We start from the raw sequence: 27403 nt of genomic DNA on the forward strand, positions 1-27403 counted from the left end.
AAGAAATCTGGACCTTGAGACCAGCCTTTGGGTCAAACAGTGCTCTTTGCTCAGTGACTCACTTTTAGCATTCACAAATGGAGACTGTTGGACCCTTGTGGGCGATGTGATAGGCAGAGGCACAAAAGAGTTTTCGGTTTTTAAGCTCGAGTTCTGTAAATTCTGTATTTATTAGATTTCTAGTCACTTAGCTAGATTATAAAAGTTTCTAATGTTCAGTCTAAACTTTGAGCCCAAATGTGAATTAGAATAATTTCTTGAAGTAAAATGGTGAATGTAAAATTACTTACATAATCTTTCTTGTTTAAGTGATATCATAGATTTGGCCTAAATTCATGGACTTTTGTTAGCCTATGACTTCTTATTCAAGACACTGATCCTATTTGTGGGATTGGTGTTTTTTGTTCTCAAGAATGCTTGGCTCAGTGTCTGTTCAGTCTCATATGAGCTCAAGAGAATCCTGGGACACAGTACTTCTTTAGGGTAGGATTTGAGCTTCGAGAGTGATAGCATCATATTATGTAAAGACATTTGAATGTTAAGATACTTGAATGTGGAGGTAGAATATTTCAGGATGAATCCTATTGCCACTACTTTCTTGCATTGTGACCTTGGTAAAATTCCCTAATCTATTTGTCTATATGTATGTGTGTCTATGATAGATTTATTAAAGTATAATTCATAGACAGTCCCTGGTTTACCAATATCTGACTTACAAACACCTCCTACTTGCCCTTTAATGTTATATAAATTTACCCTCATTTTAAAATAATTGAACCAACTCCTACTTGCAACAAGTTCTTTGTCACAATCACCTTCTCTTGCTGCACGTGCAGCTGTTAAATCACTGAAAAGGCTTCAGGCCTTCAGACCTTTCCTTGCACTAAAATGAGGCTAAGAACTCCACACCTGTTCCACCTTCTCTACAAATGCGATTTTAAGACACTGAGGAACTGACCTCCTTTGACACCTGGGATTTCTAATTACCATAACATTCACTGTTTATTTTTTCTCTTTTAAAAATATTTTTATTGGTTTTCATATCATAATTCCTTTACATTATGTTTCACTCACATACACTGTGTTTTATACAGTATTTTATTTACATTATGTTTCATACAATCCTTCATATGTATTCTATTTTACATTAGTTTTGAAACTTATAAAAAATATTTTTTTATTTTTCTACTAGTTTCTTTACTAAATTCAAATACAAATTTGAACAAATTCTTTCAATTTCCCTTACCCTCCTTCCCATCAAATTGTATAACCCAATGGTTAATTCCGTCCTTCCCGCTGCACATCCACATCCCTCTGCTTCCAGCCTCTCCCACCCCTCCTGGATCCTTAGACTCATTCTACAATAATGGTTTTATACAATATTTATCCTTATGTGACTGAGTTCGTTCACTCAACATAATGCTCTCCAGTCCCTCCCAAGTTAGGTAATAATTTACAAAGTTCTTGCTCCTGAGTGCTGCATAGTATTCCAATAGAATACTATACAATAGATTTGTACACCAATGTTCACAGCAGCATTATTCACCATTGCAAGAACATGGAAACAGATCAGATGTCTAACCATAAACAAATGGATTGAGAAATTATGGCACATTCAACTCTCACTCTTTAAAAGTGTGTAATTTATGTTTCTAGGATATTCACAGAATTGGGCAACCGTTGTCGCTATCTAATTTTAGAACATTTTTATTCTCCCCTACCCCCACCAATCCTCTTACTCATGGGCAGTCTTTCTCTCTCCCTCACCCCCGATAACCACAACTCTCCTTTTAGTCTCTAAGCTTCTTCTTGTCCGGATGTTTGATTCCATATCAATTGCACACAAGCCCTTTTGTGTTTACCTTCTTTCACTTAGCACATTTTCAAGGTCCATCTATTTTTATGGCTGAATAAGATTGTATTGTATCAATATGTTATATTTGGTGTATCCATTGATGGACATTGTGGTTGTCTGTATTATGGATAATGGTGCTATGTGCATCTGTGTATAAGCTTTTATATGAAGTTTTTGTCAGAGTTTTTGTTTTTGTTTTTGTTTTTTAGTATGTACTTAGGAATTCTTCTAGGTCATATAGCCCTGGTCTGTGCATTGCTGTACAGAGATAACTCGTGGTTGCTGTGAAGCTTAACCCTGTGACACTGATGCATCAAATGTGATAATGGTTACCCATGGCGGACAATGTTTGGTGGAGCTCCCCGATTAAAACAAGCTTGGAAGCAGGAGTGGCATCCACTTCTGAAATAGCTTACCTCCAGAAACCCTATGAACCTGGAGAAAGGATGGAAGTTATACGAGCATTCAAGTCTTTCATTCAGAGGGTCGCTATGAGTTGCCTACGACTCAACAGCACTTAACAACAACTTAGGAATTGATGATGTTGGTGAAGATGATGTGCTTAATTCAGGCCAGTCTTTCCAATCACCTGCTGTGCCTCTGGAAATTGGACAATGAATGGATGACAGAAGAATAATCAATGCATTTGAGTTGTGCTGTTGAAAAAGAGTGCTGAATGTCCCATGGCTTGCCAAAAGAACAAACAGATGTGGGTTAGAGAAAGTGCAACCAGAATGGTGCTTGGAGGCATAGTTTATGAAGCTTTACCCACAGGTTTTAGACTATTCTTTGGAAAGGCTATTCTGTGGAAAAGGACATCATCCTTGGAAAGGTAGAGGCCAAGAGGCCAAGAAAGGAGAGGAAGACCTGAGTGAGACGAGCTGATGCAGTGTCTGCAGCAATGGACTCAAATGTGTCCGGGAAGATGAGGGTGGTGCAGGATAGGACAGAGTTCAGCTCTATCGTTCATGGGGTCGCGTAAGCCGTACTCAACTCGATGGCACTTACCAACAACAACCACCACCTAGAAGTGGAACTACCAGACACTTAACCTTTCAAAACTCAGATTTGTCCTCTATAAAGTAGGGATATGATTGCTTCCACTTAGTTTTAGCAAAGGCTTACAAAGCAAATACATTATTTTATTCAACCATTTAGGCACATTTTGTTCTGTAATATTACCTTCAGTCCTCACAGTGTGATCACCCTTTTCCCATTTCCTGCCTTTAAATCTGACTTATATTAACTCTCCGCATCTCCATCTGACTTTTCCTTCTTTAGTGATACTGTACTGATCCTCCCCTTATGGCCTTTCCTTCAAGTAAATACGTCTGTTATCTGTTTACTGATTTTTACCCCCTTCTCTTTTTATCCCAGGTAACCATCCAACAATGATTCTTTCCATGAATAAACATTTCTTTAGCTTTTTACATGAGATTTATACAATATTTGCCTTTTTATAACTGACTTATTTTACTCAGCATAATCTCTTCTAGATGCATCCATATTATGCAGTATTTATACAATTCTTTAGTCTTTTCAGTGTTACATAATACCTTGTTATGTGAGTGTATCAGGGTTTTTTTTTAATTTTTTTTTTTTTAGTTTCTTTATCCATCCATCCATCAATGGTACTACATCACTTTGCTGTGGCAATGAATGCTTCAGTGAACACGAGTGTACTTATATCTTTTCCTGTCACAGCTCTTACTTCTTTAGGAGAGATGTTTTAGTAGAGCCAGTGTACCTTTTTATCATTAATCCTTGACTATTATCTTCCAAATTGACTCTTTTCTCAGGCTCATTAAAAGTGTTCTAACATTTGAAAGTTGACTTAATCATACCTTCTCCTCCTCATATGTAAGCTTTTCCCTTTCTTCTTGAGTTTATAGCCCAATACTTGTGAATGGCTTTTACATTCCAGAGGCTGGAATTTATGAAGAAGGATGTGGCATCAGAATTGGAGGAAGACTCATCAACAGCCTGCATTTTGCAGGTGATACAACCTTGCTTACCAAAACTTGAAGTGCTGGCTGCAGAAGGTCAAGGGCTGTAGCCTTCACTATGGATTGTATCTCAACATCAAGAAAGCAGAAATCCTATAAGCAGCAGCATGAAAGATGGAGAAAAAAATTGAAGTTGTTCATGATTTCATCTTACTCTGATCCACAGTCAACACCATTGGCACCAGCAGTCAGGAAATCAAAAGACGAGGTGCACTGAGATCTGCTGTCAAGGATCCCTTTAGAGTGCTAAAGAGCAGTGATGTCACACTAGAGACTAAGATGCCATGGTCCAGATTCAGGCCCAGATCTTCTCAGTTGCTTGCTATGAATCTAAGAGTAGATGACAGAAGAAGAATCAATGCCTTTGAGTAGTGGTGCTGGAGAAGAGTATTGCATATACACCATGGCATGCCAAGAGAAAAGACAAGTCTGTCCTGGAGAGGATGAAACCAGGTTGCTCCAGGAGGCAAGGATTGATTTCAAAGTTCATTTCACATACTTTGGGAATGTTGTCAGGAGAGACCAGTATTTGGAGAATGGCATCAGGTTTGAAAGGGAGGAGGGACAGTGCAGGAAAGGAAGACCCTGGAGGAGATGGACTGACACAGTGACTGTGGCAATGGGGTAAGGTGTGTCGGAGACTGTGAGACTGGCTCAGGACAGGACAAGATTCAAAGCCTTGCTTCATAGTGTCGCTATGAGTTGCAGTCTCAGCAGCACATAATAGCAGCAATCTGTGAAGAGCTTTTCTCTGACTCTTGCCTGACCCTCTTAGCGCAGGAGCCGTGGCTGCTTTCTCGTTGCACATGATGTCAGACTCTCTTTTCTCCCCTCAGTCTCCAAGTAATCATACTGCCTGATTTTTCTAGTTAGAAGGGAGCTGTGCTACCAAGTCAAAGGTAGACGGTTTGAATCCACCAGCTGCTCCGTGAGAGTAAGCTAGACATCTCCTCCCATGCGATTTATAGTCTATGAGAACTCACCGGGAGCTCAGCTATGGGTTCGTTCAGACTCCATGGTAATAAAATTGAGGGTTTTGTTGTTGTTGTTTGGGTTTGTTTCTTCATTTACATGCAAACATTATCATACTAATCAACACTGTTACCTAATATGAAAGTCCATTTTTAATTTTCAGAAAAAGAGTTCCAGAAAGAGGTAAGCCTTGCTCAGTGAGCAGAAAATGACTTTATGAAATTCCAAGCACTCAAAGGCTCGATGTAGCTTGATTATTTTTAAAAGATGTCTCTTTGGCATTTTTCTGGTCCCTCTGTCAGCGAGGTCTCCTGTTACCATGGCAGGTCTCGGCTGGCGAAGCCTTTTTCTGCTGTCTATAGTAGTGTCTTATTCAGCCACCTTCATTTACACCTTGAAGACACTTAGTCTGAGACCTTTTTCCCAAGAGCACTGAAGAATCATCATGTTTTGCTCCATAAAGATGGGATTTCTGAGGGGGAAGCTTTATTATTCCCCTTGGAGGAAACACAATGTGTTCTTCAGCCCTCAGTTTTATGCATTGCATCCTTGATTGGAAAAATATCAAAAAGCCAGATAACACACCATGTGGATGAAGGCTTGAATACTGGTAGACAGGCAAGATGGTGCAAACGATTTTGAAGGAAAATGGAAATATTTTTTCAAAACTTTAAATACATGTTCCTTTTGATCAGTTCATACTACCCTGAGAATTTATTTTACCAACAGACAGATGTAATTACACATGTGTACTAAGAAATATCCACTCGGAATTTTTGTATGAGCCAAAGACTGGAGATACTAAATGTTCGGTGGGGCCCAGCTGAAGTGAATTATGACATATTTCCATACAGAGGGAGCCTTTTGGGCAGCTGCATAGTCTGAGGTAAATCTATATTTACCTCATTGTCATTTAATAATCTTCTAAGATATATTAAACAGAAGACAAGCTGCAGGACAGTGTAGCTAGTATGTTATGCTTATGAGATTAAAGGGGTGCTCTGTGTACATAATCTATACATTAGTTTAGTAAACTGTGCTGTAATCCCAGAGGCACTCAGCTTCTCTGTAGGAGAAGGATACGCAGTCTCCTCCCATGTGATTTACTGCCTTTAAAACCTGTTGGGGGGTCAGCTATGAGTCAGTTCTAGCTTGACAACACACAAAACAATAACAACAATATACATATAATTTTGTTTTAGTGTTTTCAAAGGAATATATAATAATCTAGTATTGATTCTTGCCTCTGAGATATAGAGCTAGGGTCCTGGAGTGATAGAAAGATTTACTTTTCTCTATTCATGGCTCTGTTTATCTCTATAATGATCCATGATTCATTCTACAAAATATGCCTGATTCCCATTGTCCCTTCATTTAAAAAAAAAAGACCAAACCCTTCTTTTCCTGCTTAAATGATAGGAAGTATGTGTTCTGCATACTTTTCTATTTGTTTAATTCTATTCATATATTTACTTGCACAGTAAGGTATTGCCTTTTCCTGGTATTTCCCAGAAATCATCAGCAAATGATGTCTGTGAGCTCGCTGTCTTCTTTCAGGTACACCCACAGCATGCTGTCCGTCATAGGCATCTCCTACTCCGTCTTGACGTGGCTCAGCCAGACGCTCTGGATGCCCGTCTATCCTCTGTGTGTGCTCGCCGAAGGTAGGAGGACAGAGATTGGCTTGATTGCTTACCGACGAATGAAATCTGCCTATAAAGTTCATTACATTTTTCTGGTGCTTAAGTTTCTGCTTTTGCTATTGTTTATCTCACACAGTGAACCCTTCCTGGCATCTGCGCCTTGATGCAAAGACACAAAGGTGTGAGGAAGCAAAGTTAGAAGGGAAGCAGATAAAATAATGCACATGAGATGAGGGCAGCTGAGTCCTGGTCTAGAACTTCAGTAACTCTGGTACAAGTTTTTTAATGCATCTTTTAACCTCTCTGAGCCTATTTACCAACCAAAAAAAGGAGTTTAGCATTTATTGACTTGATGGTTTTAACTTTAATGCGTAGGAATTCCGTTGAGGCTGCTTCAATATGCTCCCAGCTAGTATCAACTGGCTTCACACTTTCTAACTTTACGCCCAACATCAGAAACAATCTGAGAAACAATCTGTGGCTCCTCAGCTAAGTCAGTTTTCCCTTCTACAGTTACACAGGGCCAATCTCAGTTCTGATGTTTGTATGATTCTCTGAGTCGTGCCTGTTCTCCTGACTAGCCTGAATCTCCACGTGGATGTGGAGACCATCTTTGTCAGCCCTTGGCTTCCTCTCCTGCACTCAATATGCATGCTCCGTAAATATTGAATGGATTACTGAGCAAAATATGAAGCAGAATAATTCTGTGGCTTAAATGTAAACCTAAAACTTAGTTTAAAAAAATCAAATCAGTAAAGTCATCAATTTGAGAAGAGCTTGAGGATATTTGGGGGAATACTTGCTGCCTTCTGTAATGGATTTGGCAGCATGGTAGAGCGCTTTCTGGAACAGAAATGATCAAAGTTTTTGAAGCTGAAAGCATGAAGAAATTAAGAAAGCATGTTAAGGTAACTAAGGGAAAACATAAGGACCCAGATTTAACAGAACATGATGGTGATGTTGGCAATCATTGTGGAGCATATGAAGGCCAGGACATAAATTACAGCCACATGTTCGTATCTGTTGATGACCTGACAAAAGAAAGGCGCTTAAAGGAAATCAACAGAGATAGAGGGAATGCTTCGATTTACTTTTAAAAGGAAGCATTATTAAATTTTAGAATAGACCCTATCAAGAGATTCTAGAGAACAATCTTGAAATCCGTAAGAAACTGATTTCTCACTTGAGAAGGAAAGCCCTCATTCACTGCAGCATTTACTAAGTATGACCCTTTGTTCTACTCTGAAAAATAAGGAATTTATAAAGGGACAGGTAGAGAGAGTACTAATGCCTTCCTAAATGTCAGGGATGAGTAAAGGGATAGTGAACATTTCCTCTCTAGTCATCCCGTAATTCCAGGTGTCTCTTTTCTGGAAAGACCATATTTCTATAGGTTTGCCATACAAAACATTTTCTTCTATAAAATCACATGCTCTTAAAAATCAGGAATATGCAGAAAAGTCTGGATGCACATGTACTAAAATGCCAATAATGATTAATTCACGGAAGTAGAATACAGGTGACAGCGTTCTATCTTTACAGTTAACACACATAGTTTAGCCTTCAGCCACCAACTGAAAGCTTGGTGGTTTGAATCTATCCAAGAGAACTCAGAAATCTAATTTTCTAACATCTAGATCTGCAAGATCCCATCCAATATCAACTTTAAGGGGCTCTGCCCTACTTACATACATAGAATATACGTACATACGTAGTGTTTCATGAGTTGAAACTGTCTCAGGAGCAACTGATTTTTGAGAGATATATGTAATATTACAAGGTATAATAACAGTCAGATTAGGAAAATCTACTCAGCGGAAGATAACTCTACTTTCTTTTAGTAATTTCCCATCTGATAAATATAAGACAAAAAGCAAGTTTATGCAAAGGACCAAACAGTGAGCTGTACTGCTGCAAAGCTGGGGATCTGGTGCATCCCCTGGAATTCGGAGTTGGCGGGCAGCTCCCGCACCATTGCTCCTACCCCTGCGTTTAGATTCTGCAGCTCCCTGAGAGCGGTCCAGGGGCTGCTGCAGAATTGTCTTCTATCTCTTTTATAATAAACTTTTAATTTTTAAATAATTTTAGGCTCATAAGAAGTTGCAAAAAAAATAGTACAATGCCCAGCTTATCCTTATGGCGTCATCTTCCATAATGGTGTTTGGTTTTGTGCGCCATCAAGGCGGAACCGACTCATAGCTGACTCTCTAGTGGGTTTCCAGGGGCAGCAAATCACACAGGAGGCGACTGCCCATCCTTGTCCAGTAGAGCAGCTGTTGTATTCGAACCATGTGTCTTTAGGATTCCAGCACAACTTCTTTTTTTTATTTTACTTTTTATTATTTTTTGCACTTATACCATCAAATCAGATCTGACTGGTACAGGAGGAGATTGTCCCTCCTTTTCCAGCAGAGCATCTGGTGGATTTGAACCACATACCTCTGGGATTGCAGTGCAGCTTCTTGCCAGTAGGCCACCAGAGCTCCCTCCAGCACAACTTCTTAACCCCTATACCACCTGTGTCCATTATATACAACCTGAATCTATTGTCGTTTCATTTCATGAACTATTAGCAAAGCTATCCAGGGGATAAACTTCCTTACAACTGTCATCTTTTTTTTTTTTTTTTTATCTGACATGAGCTTCCTCCACCAAAATAATCTGGGATGACATTTCTCCCAGTGTTCCTTAGAATTTTTAGTGAGTTCTAGTGGACGTAGAATGGGAACTCTGACAGCTTTAAGTGGCAAGGAGTTGCACTGCCCACCCAAAGGCAAACAATTCAAATTCTGCTGTGTGGGGAAAATGTGGAAATCTCCTGTGTGATTTACAACCATTGAAAACTCACTGGAAGGTCAGTTATGAGCCCACATAACAACAGCAAGTCAGGAGAGGAAGGGAGCTCTGGGAGCGTAGCCCACAGGGAATTGGCCTAAAAAGTCAAAGGTGAGCCCTCTCGGGTGGCTGGATACATCCGTGGCTCCGTTAGAGAAAGACTGGGCCGTCTCTGCCTTGTGATTTACAGCCTCTGAAAACCCTGCCAGAGCGTCAGCCAAGTCTTGGTTCTTACTCAACGGCACTGAGGCTTTTTACTGGATAGTGGGAGGGAAAGGAGGGGATCCTTAAATTCCGAAAAGAAAGAATCATCAGGCGCATTTTCCTAACTCATTTGTTCGTCAACCCTATTTGTAGCTAAGAAGATGAATTGTTGGGTTTTTTTTACAGATTCTATTTTAAGAAACACTGTATGCTATTTCTCTGTAACAGAGATGCTGGACATAAATTCAGCAAGTCACATTGTTATAATAGCCTTGCTAATTTAGTCATGCAGTAAATTTCCATATCAAACTGTGGTGGTAGCTGAAGGATTTAGCAGTTGCCATGAAACTACGAATGCCAGACTCAAAACATCCCTGAGCTGTGGACTGAGGCAGATTGCTCTCCAACAAGTTACAGAAGCTTTTCTGTTATTTTTTTGTTAAACAGCATTTGCCATTTACCAATCGCTGCCTTATTTTGAATCATTTGGTACCTACTCCACCAAGCTGCCCTTTGACTTCTCCATCTATTTCCCGTATGTGCTGAAGATATATCTCATGATGCTCTTTATAGGTAAGTTGTTTGTTTGCGTTCTTTGGTTTTGATCTTACTTTTGCTTTTACCTGAGCTTTTTAGTTTGTGCGGCCATCTACTTTAATGGCCAAGACTGTGACTATGGGTGAGAATGAAGATTCTAGAAGCCTGACACTAGATTAACTAGATCTTTTTGGAAATTATGCTTTTTATGGCTCAGCAGGAAATCAAATATGTCATTATTTTATGCACAAAATAAGAACAATTTTCCCAACAGAAAAATACAACTTTATTATGTACAGAACATAGTACTAACACTGGACAGGGATATATATCTACAAACAAAACATTGATATCAAACTAAGTATGCTTGGGTGTTTCTGGTCTTTCCACTGATGACTATTTTGTTTCCTGTTCATTTGGAATGTTGCTAGTAATTCTGAATAAGCAAATGTAAGTTTGTGCTAAAGACTCAAGAAAAAAGCATAGAAGAAACCCTAACAATTGACTTCACATCAAAGCCAGAGAGTCTGTGCCCCATTCCCAAATGAGAAATCCACAGGTTTTCTAAAGACAATTTATTTGTTAAAAAATAAAAAAAAATCAATCACCATTGGAATATGCTTTGGTTACCACCATCCTGTCTCTTCTGGTCCCCACTGGATCTTTCTCAGTTCCTTCACCCACTCCCCCACCCACCATATTGTGCAGCCCTGCGATTTCATCTCTGCCCAGCCTCACTCTTCTGCTCCCAACCCTCACCCCTTGAATCCTCATACATGTTTTCCACAATAAAAAACAAAGAACAGTCTAACAATTGAGAACACATTATAAATTTTTACTAGAAAATAGGAATTCTTAATCTTAGTTCCCAAGCATTGTCACAAATCTCCATGATGTTTATCTCTAGAAACTAACAGACATATAAGATCATGGTAAGACAGAGGAGAAAATATGAGACTTCACAGAGGGTGGGCAGACACACCTCAAAGAAGGAAGATTCCTTACATTTTTTAACTTAAAAGGTGGAGGAGTTTGCTTTACCTTTCTCTTTGTAGAAAATCAATCTGAGAACCAACCTCCACCTGCCACCAGGAGTCCACCTGTCAGTTTTATCCTTGGATAAGACCTCCAGTCGTGGAGTCTGCCTGTGGGTCTTGTCCTTGGAGTCCAGATGACACTCTAAGTGGATTTCACTGTTAGGAATCTTTCTAGGGAAATGCTTACTCATCCTTCTTTTTGCCATTTCCTTCTCCATGTTAGGAATGTATTTTATCTACAGTCATCTGTACTCAGAAAGAAGAGATGTCCTTAGAGTCTTACCCATCCAGAAGAAGAAAATGTGAAGCCCTGCTTTCCTGTGTGGCCAAGAAAGGACAGGCTTACCGATTCCGCTGCAGAAAATCCAACAGAAGGAGCCTCCTGGTGGGAAAAATCTGCATGGGACAAACAAGTGCAACAGGAGATAATCGCATTGCCCTCACTCACTCCAGCTATGCCGCTGTGTTTCCCTCAAACACTCCAGCCATGCTGCTGTATGTGTTTCCCTCAAACACTCCAGCCATGCCGTTGTATGTGTTTCCCTCAAACACTCCAGCCATGCCGTTGTATGTGTTTCCCTCAAACACTCCAGCCATGCCGCTGTATGTGTTCCTCACAAACTGTATTTTGAAAGATACACTTTGTACAAGTTCTTCACTAAAGCTGTGGATGTCATACAAGTTACATTTATGTGGTGTGATGCCTGATTATTTTCCCATAACCTGAAAAAGATCAAACTCACTGCCAGTTATTTGATAAGGTAAATAAAAAATAGAAGAGCAGAGAAGATTTAGTTTGACTGGGAGACTGATGCTGGTAACCTCACCTCTCCATCATACCTGATGGGGAAGGCATACATGTTATTTCTTTTCAGGAACAGGGTTACCAAATTGTAGCTGATGCCACTGTCTACATAGCTAGTAATTCAGTACCCACCATAAGCATTAGACACAATTAGAAAATATTTTTCTCTCAACTCAGAAAGATAGTATCACATAAGTTATTTAGGTTTTAATATGTTAAAACAAATTTAATATGAAGAAAACAGATTATAAACTCTTGGAACATAGACTAATAATGCCCCTTATCCTTTCATTTTAAGATCAGCTCATATATATCACTTACAGGGAAACAAAAGGTACAGAATTATAATAAATTGTCTATAATAGGTAAGAATACTAAGAACTAGTATTTTAGATTATTTATTAATGAATTCTTACTTCTAATCACTACCAAACTCATCACTTGCTTTGAAGACTATTCCTTTCCTTGAAGCTCTAAAAACAGTTGTGAATAACTAATAAAATGAATTGTCTCATCAGTGTACCTTACATTCACTTTTCCTGAAAGAATTATTAGAGATTATCTAGTATCTATATATAAGGATCCAGGCCATAGTCTTTGCAATCACTTGCTATGCATCAGAGAGCTGGACAATGACTAGAGATGACAGGAGAATTGATGCCTTTGAGCTGTGGTGCTGGAGAAGAGTATTGAATATACCATGGATGGTTAGGAGAACAAGTGCGTTCATCCTAGAGAGGGTGAGACCAGGCTGCTCCTTGGAGGCAAGGACTCTGAAGCTTCATCTGATATACTTTGGACGTGTTGCAAGGAGGGACCAGTCTTTGGGAAGGGACATCATGCTTGGGAGGGTGAAGGGACAGCGCAAGAAAGGAGGACCTTCGATGAGATGGGTTGATGCAGTGACTGGGGTAATGGGAGTAGGTGTGTCAGAGACAGTAAGATTGGTACAGGATAGAGCAGTGTTTAGGGCTGTTGTACATAGGGTTGCTATGAGTTGCAAGTGGCTCGACGGCACATAATAACATCATTAGTATTCCTTGAAGAGGTTAGCAGATATATTCTATTTCTTTCCTTTTGCACTCTTCTTGTCAAGCTGGGGAAGAGTTTGGGAATCAAGGGGACAAATTGAAAAGGGCAGTCTGGATTTAGAACCTGGGACCTTCTCCATCATTTACCCAGACATTGGCTTCTAGGCTGCTCATTGGAAGGAAGAATCTCAGGAGTAGTTCTTCAGTGTCCATTTCCTCTTCTCTAATAAACTGGCAATCCAAACATGGACCATGGAAATTCAAAGTTCTTTAACCTATGCAGACTTCCTTTTACTCTAAAATTCTTTAAAGTCTGTATGAGGCAGTGTTGGGTTGTTTTTCTTAACCTGATTACAATGATCTACATTAAACACAATGAGGTTTAACCCTTCACGTTTTCATCCTAAAGGGGGCGCTAACGCCTCTCATGCCGAAGAATGAATTCTGGATCTGGAGTTCTAAGACCTAGTTCTGTCACCCACTAGATGCTTTTCTGTTCTAAAGTGGAAAAGAGTTACCCTTTTCAGTAGTGTTGTAAGAGTTAAATAACATAAGTGAAAGCTCTCAGGATTTGCAATCTGACAGTAACAGTCCATGTTACCTCTAATTGGTAGAAACTGTATGGTGAGCAAATTCTCTAACTCCAACTTCCTCTCTGGCCTGTCCACCAAGAACGGGAGGTCTATATGGACTCTTGGCAATGTGGTAACTGTGACCTTGAACTTGTTTGCCCTTCCTTTCCATTTTTTCATTGAGCATCTCTGCACCTTCTGGTGTTCAGCAGAACAGAAGCTGTGACCTGGGAGCAGAGTGTTTAACTGGGATATGCCATGAAGCAAAAACATGTGACAGCTGGAATCACAGATCTAGGTAATCAGAAGAGCTGTTACCTTAAGTAGGATACTCTTGGTGGTAACACATAGGTACATGGCACACAGGAACATCTAGAAGGTCTCTGGTGCTTGGAAAGAACCAAGCACTGCTCTGACCTGACAGAGGAAAATGCACATTATCTCAGTGGACGGGTTTTTATTGCCATTGATTCCAGTTATGTGTACGATATGTTTACGTGACTGGCTAAGAGGAAGCACTGATTAATGGCTGCATGAAGAAAGGATAATCAACAAAGTGACTGAAATGAAACTGCTGGCTGCATCTCAAGTCCTCGAGTGAAAAGCAGCATTTGATATCCTCACTTACATTCATTTGCTCGTCATTAGGCCATCAGTCATCCTGATTACGACAGACTAGGCCTGATCAGATAGATTCATCTGAAGATACCGGTCATTGGTGCCCACGAGCACGGCATCTCTGGGAGAACCTAGTGTATGTGGTCTGGGTGGGCCTGTGACGCAGATTTGGCCAGCTTGCCAGCACGTGTGACGAGGACATACAGAGGCTGCTGGCATTGTTGATTTGCTGGACGCAGCTGTGCCTCATCAGCTCTGCCGTTAACTTCTCTCCCTTTTTGGCTGACGCTATTCTGAACTGGGTGCTGTTCAATCGCATTCAAGAGAACCACGCCAGAAAGAAATTACTGCCACAGCTGATGCATCTGCTGCAGCGCATGTTCAGAGTGGTGTGGTTTTTTTCTTTATTTTTTATTTAAATGTGTATAGTAGTTACAAGATCGGTATCTATCTTATTAGTAAATACGACTTCTCTACCTAATTCCATTACTAGAGACTTCATGGTGTCACTGTCACCATCACGGTTTGGTTTTGCTGGCAAAACCTTCTCTCATGCCTTCAAGCAAATAAAAGTCACGTACACAACATTGACCAGAGTATTTTTTACTGGAATTTATTGGGAAGGGAGTTATATATAGTCAAAAATCTTCAGACATAAAGAAAATCTTCTGATTGAACTGGAGCCAAATAAAAGTAAATTCCAGTCCCATTTCAGTCTCCACTGGCCTGGGTACCCAAGCCATGCAGCAGCCCTCTTCTGGAGGCACAGACCACACTGTCAGTGATGTGGCCACCCTTTCATGACCAGTGGCTCCCTGTGGCATGTCTCAGTGGCCCCAGGTGTGCATTCTGAGAAATTCCTTCCATCTTTGGTCTTCTTCAGCCACTTAAGAATGCCGCTGGCTTCTGCAAAACTGATCACCAGCCATAAGCTCTGGTCCATACAGCTTTCTTCCTGAACTCCGGGAGAACTCGCAAGGCCAGGAGGGAGCCTAAGAGAGCAAAGACGAAAGTACTCAGCTGTATTCGGTGGCATTGCAGCTCACCCAAAAGCTTTCAGAATAGAATTTGATTTTTTTCTCACTTGGTTTATCTTAAAAACAAAGAATTCCCATTATGACGGAAGCAAAATTTTAATGGTAGAAAACGGCAAATAAAGGTTGAGGGGAAAGATTTTTAAATATACACTTCAGTCAACTAATGGGAAATTCTGCAGAATTGAAGTGAAAAACTGCCTCTGAGATTTTGCAATGTTCTGTTTTTTGAAAATCCACTTATGATTTGTGCACTTTACTTACTACATGACGGTTTCACTAAATAATTAAAAGGCCGTGAAGAAATAAATAGGTCCTGGAATAAAGTTAGATACATGGGCTCAGTGGTGTGAGCTTCACCATACTAAACTTTATCTGAATAGGTGTCCAAAGTTCATATGTTTCTGTCATACACCCTTCAGGGATCAATTTAGGAAAGTCCTATAACACCTTATTATATATCTTATTTTAGGATAGTAATAAAATATTACTGGAAATGCTACAAACTCTATCTAAACTCTATAAATGTGCAGAAATGATGGTAGTGCAGGTCTTTTGTGCAAAGCTTAGTCTGAGTTGTATTCGACCTGATGACAGTTAACCACTGCTAACTGAGACTAGTGCTGTTACATGTGGAGGAACACCCTTCCACTTGGCACATCACTCCTTGTCAATGTGCAGTATAAAGTAACCTGGGTTTGCTGTGATGCTGAACTCTGTGCCATTGGGATATCAAATACCAGAATGGTTTCCCAATGTGGACAGTGTTTGGTGGAGCTCCCATTTAAACAGGTTTAGAAGCAGGAATGGCATCCACTTCCTAAACCACATGCCTCTGGAAACTCTATGAACTTGGAGAAATTGCAATAGTTATGGAAACACATTAAGTCTTTTGTTCACAGAGTTGCTATGAATTGTGTTTGACTCAATAGCAACCAACAATAACAACAACAATATAAATATGGAGATGATACTTGAAATAGTGTTGAGAGAATGCAGGGAAGCCAGGGTCACACAGTAATTCTATGATTCTAATATATGTTCTCATCAGCACCATTTCAGACAATACCCATTTGGAACAACCCACTGTATTGCTGACCCCCGCCATTAAATATAAGTCAAAATGCCCAGAGGAAAATGGACAAAGAAAACACTAACAGCCAGACACTAGTAAAAGGTCAAGGGAAAGTATATGTTTTGACACATGGTAAACCACCATTGGATTTCCAAGACCAGAGATCTTTACAGAGAAGACTGCCTCAATGCCCTCCCCTAAAGCAGCTGAAGATTTGAACTGCCATCTTCCAGGCAGCAGCCCAACTAATACACTATGCCACAGGCTTTAACAGAATAATAATGTTAAAAAAGTACTCATATACCCAGAAGGTAAATACTTCTTATGGAAAACGGAACTCTCCTTGCACAATAGGATTCTGGGTTCCTTTTTGCTTTATCTCTTTAGTTCCCTGAATTTTCTAACCTTGGGTTCTTGTTGTTAAGTGCCATCGAGACGTAGATTACTCATAGCGACCCTATAAACGAAAGACCTGAACACTTGTAAACTTTCATCGTTTCTCCAAGTTCATAGAGTTTCCAAGCTATTTTGGAAGTGGATGACACTCCTGCTTCCAAGCTTGTTTTAATCGGAGAGCTCTACCAAACATTTTCCACAATGGGTAACCATTATCACATCTGATGCATCAGTATCACAGTGTTCAGCATCACAGTAGCCACAAGTTAGCTCTGTACAGCAAATGGACAGACCAGTGCTATTCCACTTAGAAGAATGCCTGACCAAAAACAATTAAACCAGGCTGGAAGACCATAGATTAAAATCACCCACCTCTGGCTTGGTCGCATCACTTTCTAACCACCAGAGCTCTCTCTATGACTCCCAGCAATTCTATGAACAACAGATCTAACCCTTATCCTATGCCTTGGGTTACAATCATATTGTATAATTATAATGAAACTTGTTTTTAAAAAACATTTAAATAAAAGGTAAATGTAAAGAAATGGAACACTTTTTAATTGGTCTTTCTGGTTCAAAATGCTACTGCTCTTGAGTTCATGCCCAGGTTAAACCAAGATCATCTTTCTCAGGACTGCCTACAGCATCATGCTCTGTGCAGCACAAACAAGTGCGTGGCTTTCATCTATGTTAGGGAAGAGCATGGAAGCAGTACCTTTTAACAGATCCCGGGATTTTGCTGAAAGAGCTTCTTTGGGGGCTTCCATGATGTTGAACAGCCAGTCAATGAACTAGAGTGAAAATGAAGAACAGTGTCAGTGAAAAGATCAATTAGTCCCATGGATGTAGAAATCCAAGTACGAATATACTAATCTTACTTCTGACTGTGGATGGTAACTGGAGCTGAGATAGGGAACAGATGTAAGGTCAAATGACCTGGCAAATCATTCACCAAGTGTTCAGGAATTACCAAAAGTTGGTAAACATTTTGAGAGAGAGGTTGACAGGGGCCTAGAACATCCTCTTTCATCATTCACAGAGGCTAAGGCTCTTGCCCAAGTTCAACGCCAATGACTAAAAGAGTCAAGGAACAAACCCAGGTCCACCTGGCTGCAAAGATCCACACTCTTTGCTCTGCATTTTGCTGCCTCCTGCCAGGTTCAGTGTGCATCCAGGCCTAGGTTTCCAGGTGGGAACAGACAGAACCTTAAGGTCCATCCAACAAGAGGACGTAACCATAATAAATACTTGCACATCCAATGATATTACTGTTAGGTGCCCTCAAGTTAATGAGGACTCACAACAACTCTATGAACAACAGAACTGAAGCTTGTCCTACCCTGTGCCATCCTCACAATCTCCAACATGCTACAGAGCCCACTGTTGGTGTCACTGTGCCAATCCATCCTGTTGATAATCTTCCTCTCTTTCTCTGACATTCCACATTTCCCAGCATGATATATTATTCAGAGAACTGGATCTTCCTAATAACTTGCCCAAAGTACATGTGATCATGTTTCATCTTCCTTGCCTTTAAGGAACAGCACCTTGGTCGCACAGTTCCTCCAAGACAGGCTTGTTTATTCTTTTGGCTTTCCTTGGCATAGTCAATACTCTTCTTAGGAAACTATTCTCAGGACGGTCTTCCTTATTCACTGTCCAATTTTCACATGCATAGGAAACAAATGAAAGGAAGATGACTTGGATCATGTGCACTTAAAGTCTTTAAACTGATGTTAGTGCTCTTTAGCACTTTGATGACACGTGGACAGCACATTTTCTCTAATGCAACATGTTGTCTTCTGATAACCGCTGCCATGGATGTTTGCAATTAATTGCTTTGCATCAGAGAGCTAGGTAATGACTAAGGATGACAGAAGAATAATAGATGCCTTCAAGTTGTGGTGCTGGAGAAGAGTCTTAAACATACCATGGACTGCCAAGGAAAAGATAGGTCTGTCTTAGAGAGGGTGAAACCAAGTTTCTCCTTGGAGGCTAGGATTTTGAAGCTCTATCTCACATACTTTGGGCATATGGCCTGAAGACAACAGTCGTGGAGAAGAACATCATGCTTGGAAGGGTGGAGGAACAGTGTAGGAGAAGATGACGCTGGATGAGATGGATTGATGCAGTACCTGGGGCAATAGGGGTTGGCGTGTTGGAATTAGTGAGACTGGCTCAGAACAGGGCAGGGTTTAGAGCTGCTGTCCACAGGGTTGCTATGGAGTAGGCGACTCGACAGCCCATAATAATAACAACAAACCATGGATGTTGACTCTGGATCCAAGTAAAATGAATCACTGACAACTTCAAATTGTTTCAACTATCATGACATTGCCTACTGGTGCAGAGGTGAGGATTTTTGTCTTCTTGATGTTGAGACATAATTCAGAGTGATGGCTGTAGTCTTTTATCTTTTGCACTAAGTGCTTCAAGTCTTCTTCACTTTCAGCACAAAACACTGTGTCTTCTGTATAACACATATTGTTGATGAGTCTTTCTCCACTCATGATGCCACATTCTCCTTCATATAGTCTAGCTTTTTGAATTATTTGCTCAGTATACAGACGAAATAGGCAAGGAGAAAGGATACAACCGTGACCCATACCTTTTCTGATTATTAAACCCTACAGTGTTCCCTTGTGCTGTTTGTTACTATTCTATCAAGATAATGGCCCAAAATATAAGAGACTTTAACAGAATTTAAAAAGAAACAGACAACTCCACAATAATGATGTCAAGACAATGTTTTGATCCTGTGTGAAAAATGTGTATGAATTTTATAAGCTTTGTATATAAACCAGTATAAAATAAAATAAAATTTAAAAAAAGAGTAAAAATCTTAAAAAAAAAGACACTGGTTTCAAAGAAGGACAAAAAACTGCTATAAACTGCCTGGGAGGGAACTGCCCTTTCTCCCTTGGAACCCTGGTTTACCTCACCCACCTGAGAGGCTCAGCCATTCTGACAGCAATGTAACATCCTTTGGACTATATGTCATCAGAGCTCCCTATGAAGATATCAAGTTAACAACTCATTACCATCAAGTCAGAAGTGACTCACAGCTGACTCTCCAGTGGGTTTTAGAGGCTGGAAGATGATTATCCACCTTTCTCCTGTGGACTTGTACATTAGTGGTGCAACTCTGAGCAGTTTAGTGCTCTGCGGACTGTGTCACTAGAGCTCCCTTACAAAGAAGTAGATGATCTAAACAACACAATCAACCAGCTTGATCTCACATTCTTTTCCACAGCCTAGGGATCATTTTGAAAATTAGATCAAATGTTAGGACACAAACCAAAAGCCTACATAAATTTAAAAAAACTGAAAAGTACAAAGCATCTTGGATCAGAATATTATAAATTAAGAAATTATTAACAGGAACAGTAAGGAATGATACATTCACATGATGGCATATTATTTAGCACTCAGGAGCCACAATTTTGAAAAATATGGCATAATTTGGGAAAGACTGGAGAGCATTATGCTAAGTGAACTAACTCAGTCCCATAAGCACAAATACTGCATAAGACCATTATTGTAAAAATAAAAGGACAACTAGTAAAACATGTTTGGGGATCCAAGGGAGGAGGGGTAAGGGAGGGCGGGGGGGGGTGGTGAAAATCACAGGGTTGCACAATTTTATGGGTGGGGGTAGGGGGGAATAGGAAATGGGAAAGATCCAGTGGGGACCTGAAAAGACAGGGTAATGGTGAGCGTAGTTCAATAGGGATTAATTTTATAAAATATAATGTAGGAGAATGATTGTATGTGAATGAAGGAAAGTATTAAACACAATGTATATGAATTTTGTATGCAAACCAATGTTGTTATTACTGTTAAGTGCCATCAAATCGTAGGTGACTCATAGTGACCCTATGAATGAAAGACCTGGACACCTGTATAACTTTTGTCCTTTCTCCAGGTTCATAGGGTTTCCAGAGGCAAGCTATTATGGAAGTGGATGCCACTCCTGCTTCCAAGCTTGTTTTAATCGGGGAGCTCCACCAAACACTGTCCACCATGGGGAACCATTCTCGCATTTGACTCATCAGGGTCACAGTGTTCGGCTTCACTATAAAATTAAAAAAAAAAATAGTACTTAAAGAGAAGAGTATTGACTGCCAGGAAAACAAACAGGTTCATCCTAAAGAGGGTGAGACTAGGCTACTCCTTGGAGGCAAGGCTTCTGAAGCTTCATCTGACATATTTTGAACATGTTGCAAGGAGGGACCAGTCCTTGGAGAGGGACGTCATGCTTGGGAGGGTGGAGGGTCAGAACAAGAGAGGAAGACCCTTGATGAGACGGATTGATCCAGTGACTGGGATAATGGGGGTAGGTGTGTCGGAGCTGGTGAGATTGGCACAGGATGGGGCAGAGTTTAGGGCTGTTGTACTTGGGGTCACTATGAGTCGTAGGCATTATTAGACATAATGTAATATCGAACCAGATTCCATCAATAGTCTTTAAACAGTGAAGATAATAATCACTAACTATATATGGAAAGGAAAGTGACCACAGATAAGCAAACCCATTTAAAGAAGAACAAAGAATGAGGCCTCAAACTTCTTCATCTCAGAATCTACTACACAGCATGGCAGTCAACACAGTGTGTTACTGGCATGAAGGCATGGGTCACAGACTGAAGGAATGGAGTTGAGGGTCCAGATGTAAACCCCTCCAGTCCGTCTTTAACAATTATTAAACATAGAAGAGATAATCTCTTTAGCAAATGGTCCCGGAAAACCCGGAGAGCAATGTGTAAAAAAACCCAAACCAACCCAAACAGGATCTCTACTACCTAATATATATTTATATATTATCTAACTCAAGAAAGGTCCAAGATAAAAACGTACAACCTAAAACGATAAAGATCATGGAGGGAAAAATAGGAACAAACATAGAGACCATAATTTATGACAATAGTCTACTGATCTTAACAAAAAAGGGTACAAACAGCAGAAGCAAAACTAGACAAGTCGGCTATCCTAAAAATGAAATACGCATATCAAAAGACTTCTCCAAAGGAGGGGAAAACCCTGCAGATTGGGTAAATATTTTTGGTAACAATATAGCTGACAAGGAACTTATCTCTAAAATTTATGGAAAATGTCAGCATTCAACAAGAAGACAAACATCTAATTAAGAAGTGGGGAGAGAACATGAAGAGATATACCAAGTAAGACATCCAAGAAGCTAACAGACACATGAAGAAACGCTCGTGCTCATGAGACACTGTCGTGCCATATGCTGCGGAGTTTCCAGAGAACGTAAACGCACAGGAGGAGACTGCCCATCCTCCCACAGAGCAGCTAGTGGATTCAAAACATGTGCCTTTGGATTGGCAGTGCAACTCCTTACCACAAAGCCACCAGAGCTACCCCATTAGCCATTAGAGATGCAAATAAAACAGCAATGAGATACCAGCTTACCTGAAAATAATGGCATTAATAATGGAGCTCTGGTGGCTTAATAATAAGGAATTGCCCTGACAACACAAAAGTGGTGGTTGTTGTTACCGTTAGGTGCCGTCGAGTATGACTCATAGTGACCCTATGAACAAAAGAACTAAACCGTTCTATGCCACATCATCCTCACACTTCCTGACACACAAGAGCCCATTGCAGCAGTCACCGTGTCAATCCACCTGGTTGAACGTCTTCTCCTTTGCTGACCCTCCACTCCTCCCAGTATTATGTCCTCCTCCAAGGAATAGCCTCTCCTCGCAACATGTCCAAAGTATGTGAGGTGAAGCCTCATCATTCTTGCCTCCAAAGAGCACTCCATATTCACTCTCCAAGACATATCTGTTCATTCTCTTGGCCGTCAATGGGATGTTCAGTGCTTTTCTCCAACACCACAGCTCAAAGGTGTCAATTCTTCTTCTGGCATCCTTACTCAATGTCCAGCTCTCAGATGCATAGCAAGTAATCAGAAATACCATGGCCTGAATCAGACACACCTTAGTCCTCAAAGGGACATCATTAATCTTCAGTAATTTGGAGAGGTCCCTAACTGCAGATTTTCCCAGGGCAATGCGTCTCTTGATTTCCTGACTGCTGGTACCAAGGATGTTAATTGCGGACCAAGCATAATGAAGCTGTTGACAGTTTCAATCTTGTTTCTATTCATCATGATGCTGCCTACTGGTCCAGTTTTTTTTTTTTATATTGCGATGAAATCCATAGGTGCGTAGTTCAAATCCACCAGCTGTTCCACAGAAGACAGATGGGCAATCTCTTCCAGTGCAATCTAATGCCTCTGAAAACCATCTAGAGGGCCAGCTATAGGTTGGGTCCATCTTGACAGCACATAACAACAATAGCAACAATAACAAAATAGAAGGAAAAAAAACCCAAAACAAACCTCCATAACAAAAACCAAGAAGACAAATGCTGGTGAAGGATGTGGGGAGACTGAAAAATCTGTCTCCACTCTAGTATTTGGCTCTGATGTGCATTTACCTTTTTTATCCCCAGGATCAAGAATACATGTCACTCTCAATAAATGAATGCAGAAAGGTGGTTTCTTTTCATCCACCTCAACTGTAAACAGGTGTCTGCTGTTGTTGTTTTCAATGAATAGTTGGGTGAAGCCCAGGCCAACCTGGGGCCTGATTCCGGTTGAGGTTTGGGGCTGAGTATCACAACCTGTGCTGTGGTTTAAGTTTGGTGTCGAGTCCGCCTCGGTTCCACCTCTGAAAGGAGGTGGCTGCAGTCCTCACCTTTTGAGTCTGCTCTTTCCACGGCTCCTTCTGCAGGAGAAGGAGCAGGCTACTGGGAAGGAGGGTTAAAGTTTCCTCCAGTGTGACCCTGTGCACAGGACTCCTGCCAAGGAAGCTGGGTGCTGACTCAGCAGAGCCAAAATGCCATGGCAACCAGCTGGCACTGAGGCCGAGGAGGAGAGGGGCCGCGTGGTCAGCCCATGTTACCACTGCCGCGGCAAATATCAGCAGCAAGAAGTCCAGAGCCTAAAACGGAAAGAGAAACCAAGATGGGTCACATGGTTAACCAGCTCAACGGGCACAGGCTCAACAACACAATCATGATGTAATGCTCTCTTCTTCCTTATTCAATCCTTCTTCCTGCCCCAGACCGGCCCCAAAAGAGGAACGGGAACGAGCTGCAAGCTCAATTTCCAAACTTAATAAAGAGACATTTTAGGATCTGGAAGGTTTTTGGGGTTCCTCTCTTATGAAATCAAGGACCTGACAGTCTCATTGTTATTGCACCAACATTTCAGCTTTCAGCAGAAGCAAGACTCTTAATTCCTAAATCACTCTGAGATGCAAACACCCCATTGTTTTGTTGCAAGAAATCAGTTAAGAATGACACGAAAGGACAGAATATGTTAGTACAAAAATGATAAAGCACCCTTCAATTTCTTATAATTCCCAATTTTGCTAATTAAAACTTCCAAAAGACACAATCCTTCAGGAAAGGTGAGCAGAATTGCAAATACCATCCTAGGTTATACAAATTTTACACACACAGTAACTAGGACATCCATAAACCATGTCTATAAAAGAAAATCTATTAAGGACTACACAGCAACCAGGTGGGTAGAAAAAAAGGAAAGAAATGAGGCTGGAAGGCCAAGCAGAATCCTTTTATTTACTGATTCTTTTTCTTTTTCTTCTCTTTCCCAAGACTAACATTTCTAACCTTTCTGGAATCATATTAGGCCATTTTTTATGTGTGATAAACACTTACCTCTTTACAAACACATGTATGTAAAAGGGGGGCACCGAGAGGTTCTTTGCATATGGGAAGGAACCTTGCAAAGGACGGGGCTGATGCTATGCTCTGCTCTGCTCTGGGCCAGTGCAGAGGCCAGAGACCCTGATTTCCTGGTCTTTTGTGAGATCAAGCCCATCTATACTAGGAGGGGTCCTGTTGAAAGTATCATTCAAAATAAGAGAGTTCCAGGCTCCTCAAAAGCCGTGGTGGGAACAGTTATTCCTCATGGATTCATAAAACTGTCTCTATTTTTATCTTTAAAGTCAAAAGTTGGGTAAAAACAGCCACAGGCCACAACATAGCCCTTCTCTGAGACATAAATAGGCATTCTCCATTTTAAAGAAGCTACAGATTCCTCTGGTAGACTTACCTCATCAAGGGCCACATTCTGCACTGATGTCGACTGGTAAGCAACATTTCTAATATAGCCCATCATTTCCAAGAGCCACTCCATCCTCTTCAACACGCCTGAAACAAAGTGGGCCTTTTCATACGCAATCCTGCTTTTTTTTCCTTCTTTCTGTCATTTAAAGTTTTTAACTAGCAGGGGTAATTGTAACTAGTTACTTAGGCAAAAAAAAACCCCAAACAAAAAGTATGTATTTCTTCATTGTAGTAAATATACATGTAAGAAAAGATTTGCCATCTCAATATCTGTCACATGTACAAGTCTATTTGAGATGTAAAAGAGATGACTGACTAAGAGAACTGGATAATGAATTAGGACGACAGAAGACTCCTTGACGCCTTTGAGCTGTGGTGGTGGTGAAGAGTACTGAATATCCCATGGACGGCCGAAGGAACAAGCAGGTGTGTCCTGGAGAAGGTGCAGCCAGTGCCCCAAGGCAGCAAAGATGACAAAGCTTTGTCTCACATTCTTAGGACATGTTGTTGCTGGGGGAGGTTACTCCCTGGAGAGGGACCTTGGGCTTGGAAAAGTGGAGAATCCACCCTCAACCAGGTGGACTGACACAGTGCCTGAGGCCATGAGCTCGAGCGGGTCAGAAAGTATAAGGACGGCGCAGGATAGGAGAAAGGACAGGCTTCAGATTTGTTGTTCATGGAGTCGTTATGGGTCATCCTTGACTTGATGGGACCTGACCACAATAAGGCAAGTAAAGAACAACACGTGGTGATTTCACCCAGCAGCTCCACGTGCTCCTGCAGCTGTGAGTGTGAGTGTGTGTGTGTGTGTGTGTGTGTGTGTGTGTGTGTGACATATAAACACCAAGTGAGGGTAGTGTGTCTTTAGTTTGAAAATGGACTCTAGCCTTCAGACTTACAGTCATGGGTCATACTGTGTTATCAACGTGGCCACGGTCCCCAGTGCACTTGAACTCTTCTGTGGACTGTCAATTCTAATCTCTGTAATGTTAATAAGGCAGGAGTTGCTTTTCCGGATCTCTGAAGACACGAGTCATCTGATTAATGCTAAGTTTCCTCTGTGGTACGGCCTGTATGATATTTGGAGTCCTCAGCAGAAAAGCTGGAAAGCTTTGCGTTAGACATACCCCTGGCACTCTGGCAGACCTCAATCAATGGCCTCCTGCCCCTCGCTGACTCTGGTCTCCTCAGCATCCAATGCCAGCTATCTGCGACTCTTCTTACTAACATCAAACATCAACCCCACCAGTGGTCAAGTGCACTTTATCATTTTCTTTCTCAACATTAAGCATGCAAGGAGAAGTGTGGCATATCAACTAGCTTGTGATGTTGAATACTCAGCAATTAGTTGTTTTTATAATCTGCCTTTGCTTAAACTTTCCCAATTAATGCCAGACCCACATCTTTTTCTCTTTCATTGTTTTCAATTGGAACTGACTCATGCATGACCAAATGGGGGGGAGGAAAAACCACCCCAACACCACCCTATAATAATAAATAAACGAAAACTAGCCATTAAAGGGTTACTAGGGAAGAATGAACCTAAGCAGTGGTAGGGAGTGGGAGTGTCAAACCCGAAGGCTCAGGTGCTTCGGATCCACCAGCTGCTCTGCAGGAGAGAGACGGGCAACCTCCAGCCCTGCGATTACCAGGCTCCAAGAACCTGCTGAAGGGCCAGCGAGGAGTTGGCTCCAACCTGAAGGCAATTAAGTGGATGTCTGCTGAAGAAAAATGAGAAGCCCTGGTGTTGCAGTGATTAAAATACTCAATAGTTAACCGAAAGGGTGACAGTTCAAACCCACTGGCTATAGTAGAAAGATGTGGCAGGACTCTGTTGTAAAGATTTACAGCCATGAAAATCTATGAGGCAACTGGAATCGGCTGCCAGATATGACTCGGCTTGGAATACAAATATCAGCATGAATACTGATTTCCCCTATTTTGTTTTCTAAAAATTATTCCCAGCTCAGTGAAGACTACTTGGAAAATGATTTTTTTTTAAATGAAGGGTTGTATTTAAAAAAAAAATAAAAGTAAAAAGAAGGACGCTCTGGTGGCCTAGTGGCAGGAAGCTTCACTGCAATCCCAGAGGTGCACGGTTCAAATCCACCAGATGCTCTGCTGGAGAGGGAGGGACAATCTCCTCCTGTACCAGTCAGATCCGATTTGACGGTAAACATACACAAACAATGAAATTTTTAAAAAAAGTTGAAAAAAAAGATGATAGCTACATTTGATGGACTGCTAGTTAGAACATTATGCAATATCAAATTTATTTCAGTGTGTTGCATTGTGAACACCTACTAGACTTCTTCCTGATAAAAGTTTTAGTTTAGAGCAAAAAAAAAATCTCATTTCTCATGAGAGGCTCAGTTTTCAGTAGCAGGAACTCATGCAGAAATAACTGTGTCCACTGTCAAAGAGGATGATGACTCAAAAGTTCTTGTATGGTCCTGAGAAGCTATTACACTCACGTACTTCCCGCAAGACATCAAAGATATAAGAAACAGCAAAACGGGGCACAAAAATAGCTTGTCTAGGGTTACAAGGGTCTCTCAGCCCATCTGGTCCTGTTGGGTGCCTCGGAACCTGGATGCAGACTTGAAAAGGAATAAGCATATGACCAGAGGATGAGCAAGGAGCTCCCTTTTCAAGGATT

General features: G+C 40.9%; 2 protein-coding genes across 2 annotated transcripts in view; one reads left to right on the forward strand and one right to left on the reverse strand.

Annotated features, from left to right (window-relative positions):
- Positions 1-11395, forward strand: part of PTPLAD2 (protein tyrosine phosphatase-like A domain containing 2) — a 34697-nt gene extending 23302 nt beyond the window's left edge. The window contains exons 5-7 of the mRNA XM_006881346.1: positions 6391-6497; positions 9963-10088; positions 11313-11395. Coding sequence (XP_006881408.1) covers positions 6391-6497; positions 9963-10088; positions 11313-11395 — 316 coding nt within the window. The remainder of the gene's footprint in view (positions 1-6390; positions 6498-9962; positions 10089-11312) is intronic.
- Positions 11396-15033: 3638 nt separating this feature from the next.
- The window catches only part of FOCAD (focadhesin), a 282657-nt gene continuing 270287 nt past the window's right edge, over positions 15034-27403 (reverse strand). The window contains exons 40-43 of the mRNA XM_006881273.1: positions 24731-24828; positions 23346-23591; positions 17336-17411; positions 15034-15107 (exon numbers count right to left, since the gene is read on the reverse strand). Of these exons, the coding sequence (XP_006881335.1) occupies positions 15034-15107; positions 17336-17411; positions 23346-23591; positions 24731-24828 (494 nt within the window). The remainder of the gene's footprint in view (positions 15108-17335; positions 17412-23345; positions 23592-24730; positions 24829-27403) is intronic.

Source organism: Elephantulus edwardii, unplaced genomic scaffold (genome assembly GCF_000299155.1).
Source record: "Elephantulus edwardii isolate Elephantulus edwardi_28Jun2011 unplaced genomic scaffold, EleEdw1.0 scaffold00014, whole genome shotgun sequence".
In the NCBI taxonomy this organism is placed as follows: domain Eukaryota; kingdom Metazoa; phylum Chordata; class Mammalia; order Macroscelidea; family Macroscelididae; genus Elephantulus; species Elephantulus edwardii.